Below are 20,740 nucleotides of genomic sequence, written 5' to 3'. Positions count from 1 at the left end.
AAATAAAGATCATCGGCTGTTTGTTCTGTTGTTTTTGATTTTTTTATTATTCTTTTTCCTTTTTACTTGTTTTGCTTCTGAATTTTGTTTTTATTTTATTTATTTTTGATTTTCTTTTAAAAAAAAGCATTTTGAATAATTTTCATTCATTCATGAATATTTGTCTGAAGCAACAAGTCACAAAAATTAATCAGAACTGCGCGAACGGTTAGCGAGTTAACATATTCAAGCGGAATATTTTATTAATAAAAAAATAAATAAATTAATTGAAAGAAAGTAAAATTTTTAGAATTATTTTATAAGGTAGAAAAAAAAAAATATTCTTATCTACCCCAGTTTTTTTACTAAACAGAGATTTTAACAAAAATTTAAATTAATTTATAACATAAATGAAGTTATAAATTAATTCATTGGATATATGGATTAAATAAAATAAAAATAAATTAAGAACAGTACATTAAATAAAAATTTAATTTGGATTATGGAAATATGAAAAATAATTAATAAAACAAAGAGAGTGATTAAGAATTATTGAAGAAATTACATATAAAACTAAGAATTAATTGGTGAATAATTTTTCAGAAAAAAAAAATATTTATTAAGAAAAATAATAAACGTGTAAAGTGTTAAGAACACAATTGAAATTTTGAAAATATCAGAAAAAAATTAAACTAGTTAAAAATTATAAAATTATTAAATTTATTATATTTCACAAATGAAAAATTTAATATTATAAAATCAAAAATCAAAGCAAACTATTTTTGTAACATTGAAGACAGAAAAAAAATAAATTATTAAAATATTAAATTCATTAAGAAAAGATTTTTGAAAAATATTTAAAAAATAAAAATTTTTCATATGAATAATTAAAATTATTATTCTAAAACATTTCAATATATAAAAAATAATAATATGGTAACCGGTGTTTCAAGTACAATATCACAAAAAACAATGACTGCGGTAGTTAATCAACAACAATCTACAATGCCTCTTAAAGAGGTAACACAACAACAACAGCAACAACAACAGGCACAACAGCCATCACCTCCAACAGCTCCAGTTAAAAGTGATAGAAGAGTAAGTACCTATTCCATTTTTTTTTATTAATATTTGTAATTTATATGGGAATTTTTTAATTTGTATGAAAAAAATTTAAGAAAAATATTAATATATTCGACATACATACATAGGTAACTGCCTTATTTTATAAAAATTGATTTCTTAATAATTTGGAATTGAGATCAATAAGTACTTACTTGATTTCAAATGATTAATGGATGGTATCGATTAAAAATCCAAAAATTTCGGTATCTGCAATATCAATAAAAAAAAATTATTGTTAGTAAATTAATAATTTAATAAAATTTAAAATATAATATTGCAATAAAATTATAAAATATTTTTTTAATATTAAAAATTTTATGAAATAACACCACAAAAATTATTGCCTTATAAACGAGTGAGTTACCGCATCATTAAATTAAAATTTCAATCAGAAAAATTTTGTTTTAGAATTAATTTTGATTTCAATTCAAAAAGTAATTGAATTCTGAATTTGTCAAAGTATTGTAAACTCACAATATTAAATTATGGCATTGATTATTAAAAAATATGACAACACTTTATAAAAACATAACCTGATTTAAAATTACTGAATCAATATTTCATTTTTTATCACATAACTCTGTAATTAATTATGCTATACTTTCAAATCATAAATACCAAAATTTATTATCCGAAATTCGATTAAGATAAGAGAGAAATTGCAAAAACAAAAATTAGTATACTTAAGTACTATTTTTAGTACTATGTACAAAAATAATTAAAATACTAAAAATATTTAATTAATTTTTATTACTCAAATACGAAATAAGTATGTATAGTTGTTATAATTATTACCGTTCAATAAAAATTGTATGTTATAAAAAAAAAAACAGATTACTAGTTTTAACTAATTACGTAAACTAGATATGGGGCCAACAATTAAGCTAATAAAATATTTTTATATACAATTACTTAATAGACGAAATTAGAAAAAAAAAATTATCATAAAATATATTTTATTAATAAATTCTTTCACAAATATCTAATTACTAGATAATATTAAGCAGTAATGAATGAAATTCTAAATAAATACTTAATAATCAATTAAAAATAATTAATTGATAACTTGTATCCAAAAAATTTTCAATTCTATACTATATTATGCTTAGCATGCTTTTGAAACAAAATACTTTATACTTAAGCACTTATGACAATCTAAAAACAAAATAGAAAAAAATAAGTACGCCTGTTTTTCAAATCAACAAGAAAGTTGTTAATACCAGTATTATAAGGTATATGCATTAAGTAATCATAATTAAGTATACCTCAAAATTTGAAAAGGATAATTTCGACTCCAATTACAATTATTAAGTAATAATTAAGTACTATAGTAAGAAATTTTATTTTACATAAAAATGCAGCAAATTCATAACTAAAATATCGAATTTCAAGACACGTAAAGCTTTATTTCAATTTGAATAACAAGACACGTCAATTTGAATTCAAATAACAAAACATACTTTATAATTTTTTTTTCAAAAATGATTACATTATAACTATATGAGTACGTTATATGATTACAAAAGTTAAGTAACATAAAATTTTTTGGAAATAAAAGCTTAAAACTTTTTCAAATTAAATTTATTATTTATTGTAATTTTAACTGGATAAGGTCCTTTAAACGTATACTCGTATAATTATGAAAAGTGCTTAGGTTTAACAAAAATAATTTTAATATTAAATATTAGATCATATATGCAGTAAATATAATTATTGCATTCTGCACTTATATAAAAGAGTATTTTTCATTTCAATTGCAAAGAGTACATTTTAATTAGAATTTTTTTATAATACGATAGGCACTTGTAGGTTAAGTATACCTACTGATTTATCCAATACTATAAGTAATTACTAATATATAGTTACTAATATACTGAATACAATAAATCAATTTTGTATGCGGTCCTTTCAAAATCAAATTACAATATTAAATTTTAATTCATAATCTCTTCTGATAGCAATAGTCAAATATAATTTTTTTTTAAAAGTATCATCGTTTACTTTATTAAAAATCTACAAAATTTATCAATTTAATATTGACGTACTTATACAGATTATACAAGTACCAATTTCTATACTTATTTATTACTTAAACAATACTAATTTTAAATTCACAATTAAATATAAATATTTAATCGAAATAATAATAATATGGAAAAAAAAAATCGAATTCGTCAAAACAAATTGACAAAAAAAAAAAAGAAAATTTCCTGCTGAATAATTAAAAAACATTTGAATAATAAAAAAATAAAAATTATTTACTGTTTCAATATCAATTAATACTTAATTATTATAATAAATTGCTATCGAAGAATAATAATTAAACAAAAAAATAAGAAAAACACCTAAGTAAATTTTTTATTATTGAAAAATTCATAAAAAAACGCTAATTATTTTTTTATGCTAACTGATCTACCGTAATAAGAATTTTTTTAAGACTACACCAGAATTCAACAATATTTTTTTTTATTTTTATTGTTTTTTTTTTGCTCTTGATTTTGAATACTCAATTACCTACATATATCGGTAATTAAGTATAATATTTAATATTTATTACATAATAAATGAATTTTAATGGAAAAAAAATCAAGACGACAAATGTATTTTGACTATATGTGAAAGTTTTTTTTTTGTTTTCCCAAAATTTTTAAATTGATATTCAATTAATAAACAATAAAAATACTTATACTTTAATAATAAAATGGTTAGATAATAATTATTTTGTCTGCAAATAAAATTTAATTATACAATATTTTTGTTATATTCTCTGGTTTTATATTTTTTCAAGTCTAAATAATATTTTATATATCGAATTTCAATTTCCTAAAATTTATATTCTTATATACTTATTCAAAAATAATATTCTTCGATTACTTTATGTTATAATTACATTATAAGTAAGTATATGAAAATTTTATTACAGTAAAATGCCGATAGTTCGAATATATAACATTTTATTTTTTTTATAATAATTATTAAAAAAAATAGTATAACAGTTTTTAATATAATTTTTATTAAAAAATTGTATAATACTAAAAAATTTTGAATAAATTGAGTATAAGTACTTAATAAATATTAAATATAAGCATAATTAATGTCATAATTATTAATTAAATATAGATATTATTAAGAAAACAATTAAAATTTACATAATTTATAAAATAATGTAGAATTTGTTCAAATGAAGAGCGTTGAATTTTCCATCCTGTCTCATTAGATAAATTACATTACTCTATTTATGCATGTAAAAATCTACCTGCTTTAAAAATTAATATTATTCTTAATTTCGCTTTTATGTCAAGATCTTTTCTTTAATTCTAAAAATATACAAAAAATTCTTGTAACTTAATTATAATTTTTCTTAATAACTATAGAATAAATTAAAAATATTATTATTGAAATTTAGTAATTTTTGCATGTCAATTAAATTTAATATAGCATCTAATATACATACTAAAAACAATGGCGTAATTAATTAAATATAACAGTATAATCTGAATAGTTACTTTGCTCTGTTAACATAGATAACCGTTACTTTTATAATAGTTTTCCATCATTCTTATTTACATTTCAATTTTTTTGTATTCGACTGTAAATTATTCGATAAAACGGAAATAATAAAAGACCATGTGAATTTTTAAATAAAATTATGTGACGTAACTCTTTTATATATGATTCTTGTTTTTTTTTTTTTTTCGTTTTCATATTATTTTCGTTTTCATTTCCATTTCGTCTCTGTTATGCATTGTTATTTTGGTATCTTTTATAATATCATTTCATGAAGAAATCAATATATATATACATGTGGAATCTACACATTTTAAATAATGTCAGAATATAATATTTGCTTACAACTTTTGTCAAATTAGCATTTCAAGTACTATAATAATTGATATGCACACAAAATTAATAATAATAACAAATACTGTTATTCGATTATATTTTGTTCTTTTCTGATTTTTTTTTTGATTACATCTTCGATTACTCTAATTTCACAAAAAAAAAAAATTATTAAATTAAAAACAAATTAATTTTTTTTTATTTTAAATATTGAAAATTTGCAATTCTTTTAAATTAAAATAAAAAAAAAGGAAAATAACATAATTTACATAAATATTTTTTAATTATTGCAAATACAAATATTTACTTAAAAAAATTGATTTTATTTTTCGCAAAAAATTTAATTTTTTGTTTTTTGATTAATCAAAATGAAGGTTAATTGTTATGAAATTTATAATTTATTTGTTTTTATTTTCAATACACTTGTTAATTAATATTAAAAATCCGAAAATTAAGTAAAAAAATTTTTTAGCAAACACACCCATTTTTTTTACGCAAAAAAAGAACAGAATCATATTAAAACAAAATTTTAATATAGAATTTTACTTAATTAGCATTAATTACCAATATTCTATTATTATAAATATTTAAATTAAATTTACGAAATTTAATAATAAATATTTTTGTTATTTATCTTATATATATGTATATGTGTATATTGTGTGAATATTGAGTCTATTTAATAGTTGCATAATTATTTATTTCAGTATACTTGTACTAATTTGTTGGAAATGTGATTATACAGAGATAGAGACAGAAAAATCAAAATATATTTTATGTGTTATAACTAACCGTTTTTCTAGTTAAAATTTATCACAGTGCAACCAAATTACCAAATAAATTGTATTGCCGCCCGAGCAGGGGACAATATACAAAAATAATTCTATTCGAAATCTGTCAAGATACTTTAAATTGCCATATGAAATTTGTTGCCGCCCGAACATGGGACTATAGGAATAATATTAAATATCTGTATTTTTTATTACAAAATTTCTTTAAAAATTAAAATCGTTATTACTGTATTTTTCCATTCGTTACACGATTTATATTATTACAAAATTATTTTAATAAATAATTCGAATAATTAAGTATAAATGAATTAATAATAACAAAATATAACTTGTCAAACTTGCAACAAACCTACATTATATTTTTTTTTTATATTCATAACGTACTCACTTTTACATATTTTTGTACTCATATACATTTATTCTGTTTAAAAATCGATTACTAAATTTAAATGCATTTTAACTATATTTTAAACTATAATTTTTCTTAAAAAAATAAAAATTATAACTACTTTCACCTACACTTATATTTGAATGTATACGCAAGGTACATTTAAATATACAAGCATACAGGCAATACTTAATTATTTATATTATATACAAGTTATAAGAAGTTATGTAGGCATTTTAATATTTAAAGAAAAAGAAACTTTCCAAAAAGAATAAAATATAAAAAGTATAAAGTGTATATATAAATGCATACATATATGGTACTTAATTGTAATAAAAGAATTAAAATTCTTATTTTAAAAACTTCTACGCAAATATTTAATTTTAAATGTTTTTTATATAAATAAAAATTTTTTAATGAACTTAAAAAAAAAAAAACTTAAAATCTACAAAATCCTACATATAATAATATTAAATATTGATGTCAAAACAACCACCCATGATAACCCGCCGTAATATCAAATTATTTTTTTTCTTATTTCGAAAAGCGTATGCGTATACTCCTAAATTGTAGTAATCTTACACACATATTATGTGTCTATATGTTTATGATGTATATGTTCTTCTAAATATTAAATAAGATCCAAATTAAATTGATTATAATATCCAAATTCAGAGATGAAAAAAAAAACAAAATCAGTAATCAAAGTCAAGCCACCTAAAATAAGAAAAAAAAAAATGAATTAATTTCTTTGAAAAAAAAAATTAGAAAGAAATGTTCCCCCAGAATTTTCAAGTGTACATACTAATACAATACAATAACATACATGTATGTAGGTACCAATGCACACTATTTTTTTTTCTTGTTTTTTTTTTATTATTATTAAAATCAATTTTCAGATATGTCAAATCACCACAAATGGCGTGTACCCATCAACGCCGCCACACATAATATATGCTTACTAATCTATATATGATATTTTTGTTGATTTTTTCTGTTTGTTGTTACCGTTTTATTTTTTTTTGTTAAATTAATAATGTCTTGTACAATAGCGAAAAATCAAATCAAGAACAACACCACCACACACTATATGTCTCATATGTGCTCATACTAATAACAAAATAATAACAATAATATAAGTCACTTATTTTTTTTTCCATTCATTCACTATTAAGTACAATATGACGGGAACAACACTGAAAAATAAATGTGGGTACAAAATGAAAACATGAAAAATATACAGAAAAAAAAAAAATAACTGAAAGAAAAATCATCCCACAATATAAAACTGATTTAGTAAGAGCGCTCATACAAAATAAATGAGCATTTATTATAAAATATAAAATAAGTATGTAGGTATATGTACAAACACTTGAATAATTCGATAATGTGTCCAATATCGAACAAAAAAAAAACAAATATAGAAAAACTCCAAAATCTACTTAAATTCAAAATAAAAAGAAGAGAATGTTGTATATGGAAGAGAAGAATTAAACTCTTTTTATACGCTTATATAAATATTGTGCCATAATAAATCGCTTATAAAATATTTATACACAAAATATTACTTGCATTCATTCTTAGATTCCACGCAAAAAAGATTAATATATCTACAAGTATCATTCATAAAATTTATTGAAATTTTTATAAATGATATCTTTAACACCAAAATTGCAATTATTATGTACAAATACATAATTCAGCAATTAGAACTTATAAGCTGAATTGTTTATTAACATGATATTAATATAATTTAAATGTTACGGTGGTTTTTAAATTTAATTTAATGACCAAATATGGCAAAATAAAATCTGATATTGAAATAATAGAAATACGATATCATTACGCAATTCAGCAATTAAAACTTATAAGCTGAAGTATATAATACTGCAAGTATTACAAAAATTTATATGTTAGAAGTGATCAGTTGATTTAAAATGCATGTATAAGATTTAAAGTAACATTATTTAACATGTATTAAAATTGCAACAATTATATTTCAGAATTCAGCTTACATACATAATCTGATATGCTGAATATCATAACATAAACATAATACATACTGAGTCTCCGATTTTTCCCGTTTTCAAATGGGTTAAATCACTATTTAATTCAATATTTTAATTCTTATTTTTATAAACTGTACGCATTTTTTTTTCTTGAATACGCGAAATCTTATTTAACGGTATGTTAAATATGTTTAATACGGTACAGAAAATATAAATATATATATATATATATACATGTACTTGCTTACCTACATAAAAAATTATGTAAAGTAATAATAAAAAAAAAAGGGAAAATGAAATTAAGTATTTTTTGCGCGCTTTTTTTTATTCAATAGACGCGTGTATTATTCTTATTATTTTTTTTTTTTTTATAAATAATCGCATTAACGCAAATTAAAAATATCTTATTTTTCTTGCTTCTGACATTTTATTTTTAAATTTGTATAAATGTATGTATGTACATATGTATATTTGATGCCCATATTAGTACAAAATACCCATGTAAGTGTTTTCCATATTATTTGACTATTATTCACTATAGTAATAATAATAATGAATAGTGAGTGAGTGACTTTATAAATTTTTCTTCATGTGGCGGCAAGGCAATTGACTTGTGTGGGAAAAATTATTGTCCGCCTTTTTTCTTTTACTATATTTTTTGTTTTGTTTCGCTTTTTCCGTTTTTGTACGGTTGCTTTCCATCTTTAGACGTAAAATTTTTCTAAAATTATACTTCATACACACACATACACTTGGTATATAGTGACTATATATAATTACGCCGAGATGTATGATATACAAATGAATATGTAAAAATCATTTAAAGCGTGTTATTATTATAGATCAGTTTTGGAGAGAAAAACTATATAAGAAAAAAAAAAAAATAAGCAAAACCAGCCAGTATATTTAAAAAAGAAAAGCAAATAAGTAATTTGTTTTTTTTTATAACAGTTTTTTAGTAGTTTGTGAAAATACATATTACTACTATAATTTTCTGTCGGTTAGCTTGCTGGGTTGATGTTTATTGGGTTGTTGTTTGATGATTTGATTTTTGGTTATTATTTTATCCGAGGGTCGTTTTATTGCGCGGAAATCATAACAGGAAAACAACTATGTATATAATCGTGATTTCTTGAAGTTAAAATATATGTATGTATGTATAAGTAGATCTATATATGTAGGTATATGACCTATACACACGTACCACTTGTATTTAAATTCAAGAATTCTATATGAAAAATTAAAAGAAGTTTAAGTAGGTATAAAAGAAACGTTTAAAAAACTTTTTAAAATTTTAGAAGTATGAGAAATGAAAATTAACGCGAAGGAGTTTGATTTTGTTTATTTGTTTTTTCTTCTCTCTTTTTTGTTTTTATAGAAATTGTAGGCATTTTAAATGGTGTTAACTGACATTTTCTTTTAAATTTAATACTTATATCATTATTATGATTAAAAAAGTAACTAACAATCATCAAGAATGAATCAAAAGTTGAAAAAACGTGAAAAAATATACGCATAACTTTATGATTAACAGATGGCGCGTATGTATATCTTTATCTCAGTGTTTTAATATTCCAAGACTTGTACATATAAGTATATATATACGTAAATTATTGTATACATATACGTATACATATGTACGAGTTTAAAAATAACGATGAATAACTTAAAATAATTTCAACAATATTATATTTTCATTATTTTATTAAATGTTTTAAAAATAAATCAATAAAATGAAAATATTTTTACATTTCTATATAATCTCCACTAGGTATATATACTAATAGTACAGCATTAAAAGAGTAGGAGATCCCACCTATTAAAAATTTACATTTGGACGTTTTTTTTTTTAAAATCTTTTACTCATAAAAAGAACAACGGATTGATTCATATTTTTGACATATTACGTGCGTAATAATCTAGACTTGCCCATACATATGTATAAATATGTCTGTATTTGACATAATGACATGACAATTAATCAAGTATACATAAAGAAAAATTAAGAAATTATTTTATTTTAATTTTGATTTCTCTTCTCGCTACAGTAATGTTATATTTCTCCGGTAGAGGATATACAATTTAATTCGATAAGATTTCATTCAAATTCAAGAGACAAGAGAGCTCTCATTTAATACACAAAGAGTAATCGATGACATTAATCGCTTTATACAGCGTCTCTATATATTAAAAATTATTAATTAAAATTATAGTTGTTTATTTTAAAATCATTAAAAATATAAAACTATTTTATTTTTTGCAATAATTTTAATAGATTGCAATAGCACCTACACTTTTTAGTAATTTATACAATTAAGTACATACATTTTGTTTTTTTTTTTTTAATTTTATTTAGTCTAGCCAAATGTATTCATATACAGATTTCAAATGTTATTCATATGAAATTTTTTACATAAAATAGATTTTCTTGTTCTAATTTTAAATCAAAAGATTTTTTTTTTCTTATTTTTAAATTTAATTAAAAATATAATTAGTTACATACTCACATACAAGTAAATATTTACATATATGTATATTGTATGCAACTTTTAAAATTCCTTTCTTATTTTCTTTAAATATAATTTTATTTTTAAAAATAAAATTAAAATTAAGAACATTTCCTTAATAAAAATAAAATAAAAACTATTAAATAACTGGGAATTTGTAATTTATTTTCTTTTTTGGTTTTTGATTGATGAAAATTGCTTTCATCTGAATGTAATTTAATTTAGTTCATTTGGCAAACACTTTAGTATATAAAATATTTTAATTTAGCCACTTATGTTAGTTAATGAAATTGTAGTCAAAAATTTAGTTTAATCAAGTGGAGTGGATCTATCTCAACAAAATTTGTAATGGTACAAAAAAATTTGTAATTAATTAAATATTACCTAACTAATTATTCTTAGTGAGCAAATGTTGGTACAGATTAAATCGAACAAAATTGCATCAAAAATCCACTCGTTTAACTCAAAAGCAATTTTTATATGTCCCCTTAGAATTCTATTCCAATATTTCTTTTTCAAATGCAATTTAAAAGTCTAATTCAATATTGCTACACTGGAAAAAAATTTTATATTAAGTATTTCAATATTTCTTGGATTATTTTAAAATATAAATTTCCATATAAAAATATCAACTCATCAAATATTCCATTTTATTATACTCTATTTCTTCTTAAATATACTATTAAATCGAGAATTTATAAAATATTTCTATTTTCCTTTTCAAAATATTTCTATTCAAACAATTAGTATGTGCAAATCTATTCAAAAATATTCTATTTAATATTCTATTTCAATTTATATATATATATATATATATATATACATATACATAACCTATTTAGCTAAATAAAATTATAATGACGTGACATAAAATAAAATATGATTAATCAATGACGTCTATATAATATTAAATGTACGCAATATATTTGCTGACATAATTTGTTTATAGGTATATAGCCGTCACCATATTTTTGAATATAAAAATTTAAAATAAATAAATTTTGAGTGAAATAAGAAAATAATTTCGCCTTCGCATACCTATACTTAACATGTTTTTCTTCTTTTTTTTTTCTTATTTTTTAAGAATAATAATAAGAACAAAATAAAAGATGAACAAAAAATTATACAGACACTTTTTTAACTGTATTTTTTCGAAAAAAAATATTTCACAAATTTACAGTGTTCAACACGTTGAAAATTTCATAGCATTTCACTTCCACTCTCTTTCCTGTATTTTTTAAAAGGCGAACTTTATCTGCTCATTTTTTAAGTTGAAAACAGAACAAAAGCGATTTTCCGCCTCGAAATTTTAAAATTCGTATTCTATATGAAATGCGACTGTCAAGAACGAAGCAAAATTGCTGCCGCGAATTTAACCGATGTCGGTAGAATAGCCCAAAAATCTATTACTGCTTGCGGTTTTTTTTAATATCATCGGTTTCTAGGGATATATGGCATTATAAGTATTATCCAAAATACTAAACAATTCATTTTGCTGTTCCGTTGTTGTTCTGCTGTTTATTCGGCCAACACGTCGAATAGTTTAAAACAGTGAATTTAATTCTATAGTAAAATTATATTTCTTCGCATTTTAAATTTTAATAGAATAATTAAGAAAAAAAAAAAAATATCAAAGTGTTAAAAATAAAAAAAAATATTTTTTTTTTATAGAACAACCTCTGCAATAATTTTATAAAAACAAGACGAAGACTGAGACGAAATTTTTTTTTCATTTTTTATTTTTAAACAAATATTTTCAATTTTACGCAAATATTTGGCTAAAATCCAATTGCTAAAATTCTTTTGTGTGCGGGTTTCTTTTTCTTTATTATTTTTTTCCAATTATCCTCTTTTTTTCCTCTTTACCGATTTTATGTCGATTGTTTTTTTTGATATACATACGAGTATGTACATATTTATTCGAAAATAAAATAAAAAATTTGAATATTGAGATTCTCCCCACAAAAGAAGAACAAAACAAAAAAAGCGAGAAATCAACCATTATTGTTCAAAAATAAATAAATAAAATCGAAAAAAAATTAATATGATGAAACATATTTCAAAAATTAAACCAGACATTAATAAAGAAAAAAAATATTAAATAAATATGCAAGTATATACTTATGAATATAAAGTAGTATAGAAAGTGTTTAATTAAATAATAAAATTTGTATATACTTAAATAGTAAACAAGATAATTAAGTAAATATTTATTAACCACAAATTTGATCAATATTGTCGAAATTTGAATTTTTCGAAACAGAATCCGATTAGAAATATTTTTTTTTTTCTACTTAATTAAATTTTATTATTTTATTATTATACAATTGATAAAATTGTCTAATTTTTTAATATTATTTACTTAAATTTTTAATTAAACTTTCTACTTTTTCTATTCAAATACTTTTATACTATAATAAGTAGATATTTTACTTAATTAGAAATTGCAAAATTTTTTCTTTGTCTTAAATAAGCAAATTAATATTTAAACAACTCCTTTAAAATACACATAATAGACAAATTTATATAATTTTTATTTGTATTAAATAAAATATTGTTAAATTAAAGAAAAAGAGGTTTTTATTTTTAGATTTTTAAACTATTTAATTAATTAATTATTATTTTCGTATAATTAAGTAAGTAAATAATCTTAATTAATTGTACAACTAATAAACTAAAATAAAAATAATGATGATTTAAAAATTAATAAAAATTTTAATTGAATTTCGAATTGATTTTCGAAAATTAATAATTCCGAATTTATTTTCGAAAATTACTAATTTCGAATCAAATTTCGAAAACTAGTAATTTCGAATTTATTTTCGAAAATAAGTATATTCGAATTAAAGTATTTTAATCATATTTTCATTTTACAATAAATTCGATTTCTGCATAGACCTATTAAAACATACATACATACATAAGTGCGAAAAATATTTTTGCAAAAAAAAAACCCAAAAGATGACCTAGAATCTTAAAACGATTTAAATATACTATACACACATACACACATGTGTGTATATATAGGCGCATGCATATTTTATTATGACATATTTTCAGTACTACCATCGCTTAATGTCATCATCATCATTTCTGTCATCTTTCACAATGAATTGCTGAATGAAAATTAACATTTATTTTCTTCTCATTTTTTAATTTTAATTCACAATAAATTTATTTTTATTGCTTTATTTAAAAAAAAAATGTGTGCATATACAATGTAACAACTACTGCTAAAGTTTACTTGCAACGTAGAAGAGATTAAAAAAAATTTAAAAAAAAAATGATTATTTTTTTAACATCTTTTTTGGATTCTCGTGTCCACGCGCCGTTTTTTCCCCCTTTTACTTTATAGTTTTAAAAAAAAAATTTTTTCCTCCTCATATACCTACTTCATAAACTGAACAGAACTGAATAAAAAAAAATTGCGATGTTTTACATTTTTTTCACGTTGTAGTTTTGATTTTTTTTACGTGGTTTTCGCTTTTTAAAGATTTTTCTCATTTTTATTTTCTTTTACGTTTGTTTTTGCTTTTTTAACGCTTTCATCTTATTTAGGAGAATTAAATTGTTTTCACCTACTACAAAATTACTCATTCCATTAATGATTTTTTATATTTTTTTTTATTAAAATGTCTAATACTTGGACTTAAAAAAAATATAAGAAATTTCTTAATTTGAATACAATAATGGTATTTAAATAACAGCGAAACGCAAGTAGTAAGTAATAGAGGCGGTTTGAATTTTGTTTGTATTGTTTTTTTTTTCAGAATTGCCCTCTTTAGAAATTTTGTTTCTTTTACATTTATGGCAATTCTTATTCACTGTTTATTTTTTCTGTCAAGTAATTATGTAGGAATAGTTTGTGTAGTACGTAAATATTTTAGTTATAGATGGCGTAACAACAATCTATTTCTGATTAAAAATACGCTCTATAAGTGTACGAATAATTTTGATGAGTTTTTTTTTTTGATAGATTGTAAATAACATTTGTGTGTATGTAAGTAAATATGTACATTTTGCAAACAAAATTTAATTACAAATAAGTGAGAACAAAGATTAAAATATTAAAAAAAAAAAATTGCTTATACTTGTTTGGATTTTATGGTAAAAATACGTTGGCTGATCATTTAGTAAAAGACTCTTGATTATTTAAAGTATATTTATATAAAGATATTTAACTAAATTTGCATGTATGTATATACACAAAAATATAGAAATATTAAGGTAAATTAGTGAGAGAGCAATTTGAGTAAAATTATATTTTCAAAAAAAATATTAATATTAAAAGTAACTTGCAATAGGTTGCTATAAAATACGCTTTAAGAGAACGAATCTTGTTCTGAAATTTAAAGCAACATCTTCTTTTAATTCATTTAAAAACTATTTTGATAATATTCAGTTATTTTGAAATCAGAAATGACAACTTAATAAATGACATTTTAAAATTGATTCAATTGCTAATTTAATTTCCATTAAAAATTTATTTTTACAAATTCAAAGATCAAAGATATTTAAAATATTGCCGAAACTTATACTTAAATTGCATTCTACTGTTTATACACAAAACAGTAATTTCTAATCCCTTAATTATTTTCAATTTGTAATATGATATTTGCGGTCTTCTCTTTAATCTTTTCATTTATATGTACTTATTTGACAAGCGATGTCATTTAAATATTTGCTACATAATTGAAAATATTTTAATGCATAATATTAAACACTAATTCATTATCAACAATATGTAAATGTCAAGATTTATAAATTTTGACATTTCTAAATAACAAAATATCAAGTGTCAAATTAGAAAACTGAAAAGAAAAAAATTTTGTTGAGTAACCCTATATGAAATTAATGTTTTTTTTTGTTTGCTTTGTTAAAATGCACTATATTACGGGGGTTTGCACATAGATAATTTTATAATTCTAGTTTTGATTAATTTTTGATTTCATTTTTGTTATTTTATAATTTCACGCTTTAAATCGTTCAATCAATTTAATTTTTTGGTTTTGTGATATTGAATTACAACCGCCATCTACTTACTAATTTAATATATTATATTATGTAAGTCAAATATAATGCTATGTATGTAACTATATACATACGTATATTATTGATTTAAGTATCTTTATATTTACCCCTACAGATATTTTTCCTCGAGATTTCCAAAAATGTTACAATGTAGCCTTAATAATATTATTTTAATTAAAAAAAATTAAAATCAAAATAAAACGTAAATCTCATCATACCATGATTTAAAATTTTTGAATGTTAATACGAGTATGGTGGCGTACAATGAGCAAAAAAATTATGCGCGCAATTCTCAATATTTTTCGTTTTATGTATGTATTTCAAACTATTTTGTATGCATGCGTTTATGTACCGGCACATTATGTTGCGGATATTCAAAATATGACATTTTGAGTTTAATAAATGTAGGACAACATTTATGTCGCATATGTGAACTTTTATACATTGAACAAAATTATGTGTTAATATTAACATTGTATGTGTGGAATGAATAAATTTGATATTTATTTTTCTTATACAAAATTCAAATGAATATATTTGCTTTCATTTTGAAAGAATATAAAAATATAATAAAATATGAAGAAATTGTGGGTTGCTTTCAAGTTTAAAAATTGTAAAAAAAAAAAATAAAAATTTTAATTGAATTTGATTGTTGTTTTGCACCCCAAAATATCAAAAGATCAAGAAAATCAAAAAAAAAAAAACATGACTGGTCATAAAATGTGAATGCATGCGCGTTATATATCTTGGTTCATGACAAATTTTAAAAGGATATTGACGTCTCTTTAACTTTTATATTCAAAATCGAATTTAAAAATTATTTAAAAAAAAAAATTAAAAAAAATTTAACTGAAAATTCAAATCCTCCACATTTTTTAATGAGTAATGATCAATAGACGGGTTTTTGAACGAAAAAAAAAAATGTACAATAAATAAATGCCGCTTATAATAAATTTAATTGAATGTAACAAAAAATTTTAATGTAGAGGCGCACAATATGTTTCTTGTGCGCAACGATAGAAAATGTCAATTTAATAAATTTTTGCGATGGCGATATTTAAAAAAGCGATTTTCGAAAGTGCAATGTGTTGTATAACGGATATTAAGTACATATATATTAATACATTTATTATTTGTAATTATTTATATATACATTTATAGTGATATATGTGTATATGTTTATAATCATATATTGTAACAATATTTTTTGTTTGTGAAACCATTTTGATAGCAAATTTTCTTAATGATTGAAATGCAATAATTAAAAAAATGGCGTTGGGTGTGAAGAAACTGTTGTTACGAAAAATTTCTGTCACAAATTATCTGTTAGTGTTACCATATGATACTCAGATACACAAGATGACTAATTTTTGAATTCAGAAATAATTACCAAGAATATTACAAAACTGTTATACTAATATTTTAATAAAAAATAATAAAAATTTTAATAAAATTATTGTTTTGATTTTATTTATAAATATCGTTTGACCATATATTGAAAATCTTTTGTTTTAAAGGAAAAATTATTAAGTATTTTTTTTTACTTTTTTTTTGCTTAGATTTTAAAACTTTGAAGAGGTGTCGAATATATTGCCATTTTTCAAATATTAGTTATTAGTTATAGCAATAGTTAAATATAAAAATTTTTGGATATTTTTACTAATTTTGTTATTTTTGTTTTTTTTTGTGTCTTTACAGTCAAATAAACCAATAATGGAAAAAAGAAGGCGAGCGAGAATTAATAATTGTTTAAATGAATTAAAAACTTTAATTTTAGACGCAACCAAAAAAGACGTAAGTACCATTATTCTAAATTTAAAATATTTTCAGTTTTTTTTTTCTTCATCATAAACGGCAACACCCCCATAAAACTTTTATACTTTATATATCAATGTAACACCCCCATAATATTAAATGAATAAAAAAAATTTTTTTTTTTAAATACAATTTAAATTAATTGTTTTCCATTTTCTTCTTTTTAATTCTAATTTAATAGCCAGCACGTCATTCTAAATTAGAAAAAGCTGATATATTAGAAAAGACTGTTAAACATTTACAAGAATTACAACGTCAACAATTGGCTATGTCACAGGCTATTGATCCAAAAATTGTTAATAAATTTAAAGCTGGTTTTACAGAATGTGCAAATGAAGTTAGTCGTTTTCCAGATATTGATCCACAAGTAAAACGTCGTTTAATGCAACATTTAAGTAATTGTATAAGTGGTGTTAAATCTGAATTAGGTCAATTAAGACAAAGACAACAAGTACAACAACAACAACAGCAAACAATAAATGGTTCACAAACAAATATACAACAATCAGTACAAATACATATGTTACCATCACCACCAAGTTCACCAGAACAAGATCATCATCATAATCATCATCATTATCAACAACAAAATCATCATAATTTAACAAGACAACAACAACAGCAGCAACAACAAATTCATACAACTATAACTGGAACACAAATTCAAGCAACACCAAATGGTTATTTTTTACCAAATGGTGTACAAGTATATCCAACAAAATTATCTAATGGTACATTTGCTTTAATTTTACCACAACAACAATCACACCAATCAAATCATCAACAACAACAACAAATTTTAGTACAACAACAGCACGTACAACAACAATCTCAATTACCTATGTTAGTACCAATTCCAAATAGAACAGCATCAACTGGTTCAGCAACATCAGTATCTAGTAATTATGAACGACATTCACCAATAACAGTTCAACAACAACAACAACATTTAATTCATCAACAACAACAACAGCAATTACAACAATCTCAACAAATTCATTATGCACCACCTAGTCCAGCTAATTCATATGAAGCAATGGATTGTCAATATTCACAACCTCAACAACAACAACAACAGCAATCTCAATCATCAGTTATTCAACATGTATCATCATCAACATCATCGACATCATCTTCAAGACAATCACCAATTATGATTGATTCACAATATTATAATATTCAACAACAACAACAAAATAGACATCAAACATCATCAACATCATCATCACAATATGATGATATTGATGATGGTTCAGCACCGTTATCTTTAGTTATTAAAAAACATATTAAGGAAGAGGAACAACCATGGCGTCCTTGGTAATTATTTTTTTTTTTAATTATTTTTGTAGTAATTTGTAAATATAAATATTTATAATTATGTATGTATATTAGGGAAACAATATATTTTAGAATTATATTTTCAATGAATTATATAAACACGTACACACACGTATACATATACACACGCGCGCTCAGATACTTAATAAAAATATTTTGAAAATTATTATTGTATTGTTACCTATATTTTGTCAGTTATGACTTATTATGACATTAACATGTGTCAAAAATTAATTAATTTTTTTTTTATTTATGTTTTTGACATATTCAAAATCAAATATTGTACTTACATTTACATATCTTGTGTGTGCGTGTATTATCAGAAATTAAATAAAAAATTTTATTTGAACGTGAATTTTATTTTAAAAAAATCTTAACAACACACACAATATAAGGAAAACAAAGACTGACAATGTAAAAAAAAAAATATGAAAATAAAAAATAAATATAAAAGAAAATATTTTTTTTTTTATTTTTCTGGACAAAAACATAACAATAAGAAAAAATATAAATTCATTTTAATTTTAATAGCGTCTGACTTGCAATTATAATGATCAATTTCATCGGTTCCATTTAAAGCCGCAATAAAAATAAAACAATAATCTTAAATATTATTTGCTTTTTCAAGTTTAAATGTCAATGAAATTAATTGAACTCGTAATATATACAAAATAATTTATTTAAAAAAATACGCCATAATTATTCAAAAACAAATAAATTAAATATTTAAATCATGTTCTTACTTTGTACTTAAAATGTTTGTAAATTTCTAAAATGTAGAAAAAAGTAAATAAGTAAAATACAAAAGAATTTTAATCAAAGCACACAAATTTAAAAAAAAAAATATATGATCTTGTCAATGAATTTTTTGTTATAAAAATAAAAACAAATTAAAAAAATTTTAAAGGTCAAAAGGTTTATTTTTGACACAAGACAAAATATTTACTTACATCAAAATCATATGATAGATATGTCAAAAATAAAATGTCATATATTTTGAAAATAACAATTGAATATTTGACATACTCATTTGTAATCAATCACAATTAGCCATCAGATTAAAATACAAGTAAAATACCTCAAAATCAATTTAAGCAAACTGACCTCAATTTCTAAATTTTATTAAAATTGAAAATTATTTCAATTTAATTTAATTTTCATATTTCTTAAATTAATTTAATTTTCTTATTTCTTTAAATATTAAAAACAATAATTCTTTCTGAAATTAATGTCTAATTATTATTAAAAATTAAAATAGCTTCATTAATAGCTTATAAATTCAAAAATTAAAATTAAATTTAAAATTTTTAATAATTTTGTTCTCGCAATTTCAATTTTTTTTTTTTTATTCTTTTTGATTTGGCAAGTATTATACCTACTCCCAATTAAATTTTCTAAAATAATAAAAAAAAAATTAAAAGCTTATTACAACACCTCGACAAAAATTATTGTAATTGAGTTAAAATTAAAAAAAAAGTCATTAATTTTTATATACGTTAGCGGCATATTACAGATGGCGGCAGTTTACATAATAAGTATATTGCGTACAAAACACTACACAATGATATCATTCTGTGTGTGTATAGCACACATTTACTACACTCATTCTAATTTATATACGAATATATTAAAGTTTACCTTTAAATTAAAAATAAATATATAAAATTTTTATTGTATATATCATTGTACTTTATTAGTCGAACAATTTGAGAATTTTAAATATAAATGTAATGTTTATATAATACGTAACAAATTATACATATACACATGTATATGTATGTAAACTTCTTCTATTTATATTAATTGTGGCAATGATTCAGAAGGTCTTATAATTTAAAACGATTAAAATTAAAATTTTTTTTTATTTGCCCAATTCTTAGTTTTTATTTAATTTTTATTTTTTTTTTTTTTCAAAAA

General features: G+C 21.3%; 1 protein-coding gene across 1 annotated transcript; it reads left to right on the top strand.

The window, feature by feature from the left end:
• Positions 1-617: 617 nt before the first annotated feature.
• LOC129612785 (protein hairy) lies at positions 618-19,550 on the top strand. The gene is made up of 3 exons (XM_055526549.1): positions 618-1,077; positions 17,369-17,464; positions 17,667-19,550. Exons 1-3 carry the CDS (start codon positions 913-915, stop codon positions 18,804-18,806), a joined length of 1,401 nt encoding a protein of 466 aa, XP_055382524.1. The 5' UTR covers positions 618-912; the 3' UTR covers positions 18,807-19,550.
• The last annotated feature ends 1,190 nt before the right edge of the window (positions 19,551-20,740 follow it).

The sequence above is a fragment of the Condylostylus longicornis genome, unplaced genomic scaffold, assembly GCF_029603195.1.
Source record: "Condylostylus longicornis isolate FDR11 unplaced genomic scaffold, ASM2960319v2 ptg000077l, whole genome shotgun sequence".
In the NCBI taxonomy this organism is placed as follows: Eukaryota; Metazoa; Arthropoda; class Insecta; order Diptera; family Dolichopodidae; genus Condylostylus; species Condylostylus longicornis.
This window is presented reverse-complemented; position numbering and strand designations above follow the sequence as displayed.

Excerpts from the sequence above, each read along its gene's own strand:
- LOC129612785 (XM_055526549.1), top strand. The coding sequence starts at position 913 with ATGGTAACCGGTGTTTCAAGTACAATATCACAAAAAACAATGACTGCG. Across the intron at positions 1,078-17,368 it reads CAGTTAAAAGTGATAGAAGA|TCAAATAAACCAATAATGGA; the intron begins GTAAGTACCTAT and ends GTGTCTTTACAG. Across the intron at positions 17,465-17,666 it reads TAGACGCAACCAAAAAAGAC|CCAGCACGTCATTCTAAATT; the intron begins GTAAGTACCATT and ends CTAATTTAATAG.